The sequence below is a fragment of the Penaeus monodon genome, chromosome 25 (genome assembly GCF_015228065.2).
Source record: "Penaeus monodon isolate SGIC_2016 chromosome 25, NSTDA_Pmon_1, whole genome shotgun sequence".
NCBI classification, from domain to species: Eukaryota; Metazoa; Arthropoda; class Malacostraca; order Decapoda; family Penaeidae; genus Penaeus; species Penaeus monodon.
The window spans coordinates 29,855,854-29,857,087 of NC_051410.1; the positions used below are offsets into that span (position 1 = coordinate 29,855,854).

At 45.2% G+C, this 1,234-nt stretch overlaps 1 protein-coding gene across 1 annotated transcript in view; it reads right to left on the minus strand.

The window, feature by feature from the left end:
* Positions 1–1,234, minus strand: part of LOC119589134 (neprilysin-1-like) — a 29,203-nt gene that overhangs the window by 4,935 nt on the left and 23,034 nt on the right. Inside the window, 3 exon segments of the mRNA XM_037937708.1 lie at positions 9–220; positions 435–531; positions 1,080–1,168. Coding sequence (XP_037793636.1) covers positions 9–220; positions 435–531; positions 1,080–1,168 — 398 coding nt within the window.

Genomic DNA, 1,234 nt, shown 5'->3' on the forward strand with positions numbered 1-1,234 from the left:
TAGCTTACCTCTTCTCCGTAGTGACCATGATCTTGGCCAGCTGCTTCAGGTAAGGCATGGAATATACTACGATTGGCTCCTGAGGCGTGAGTTTCTCCTTCAGGAAAGCGGAGAGGTAGTCCGTCCAGTTGAACTCCGGCACCTGCTGCTGCAGCTGCGCCAGGGTGAGTTTTATGTAGTTGCTCCCCGTGTCATGACGGTCAGCTTCCGGCATTGTTGCCTGGAGGAGAAAGAAGAAATTCTCACCCTTCGGCAAGTATGTGTGGAAGATATATGTGTGTTTGTGTGTAATAACATATATATGGTAACTTAATCATTCTTCAGCAATGATGTTTAATAACATACTTATTGTAAATTTAATCAGTGTACTAATTAAAACATCAGTGTAATCATGCACACAGAATTAATGCAGAAGAAGACTGACGAACGCATACATTGGCTAGACGAGTCTCCAGCGCTAGCACTTCCTTGAGCTCTGTGTTCGCCGCTTCTCGTGTAGCACCCAGCAGTTCCGCCACGTCCGTCATGAATCTGCGGGAATTGTTCGAGTCAATATCGTGAAGCTCTCGAGCCGCTGCTTCCCAGGAGCTTCACGGTCAGCAGCTGTCATGAATCTCGGAAAAAAAGGTGTTTGTCGAGAAATTCCGGAGCAGAGATGCTTGCCATGAAACTCCAGAGACTTATTTTCTTTTATGGTGTTGGGGAAAGGGCTGTGGCTTTACGGTTTTGACTACTGAATAAATTTGGCATTTCAGGCTAGGATCTTGGATTATCCTTGTTGTTTGTTAAAAATGATTTGTCCATATTAACAAAACAAAAAAAGAGAGCGAGAAAATAAACGCCTGAAAATGGAGGACAAAGAGAGTGAGAAGGAAAGTAGTGACAATCTTATCCAAAGAGGAAGCTCTTCCAATGTACAGGCATTATCACGTAATATTACAATATTATAATGATTGCAAGCACTACTATAAATATGCTAACTTCTCCCGTGCGTGGATCCGCAAACAAATCACTAATAAATTCCGGTTTCTAAAGCATGAACTTTGACCTCGGATCAACACACTTAGACTCGGACTTACTTGAGGTAGGCGTCGAGGGCACGACGAGAAGAGTTGGCCCTGAGGAAGTAGTCGCGACTGGGAAGCCCGAGGACCATCTGGTCTAGCTGGAGAGACGGACAGGAGGGCCGTCCCCAGGTCATGAGGGGTCAGTACAGGTCAAGAGAAAGTAGGAA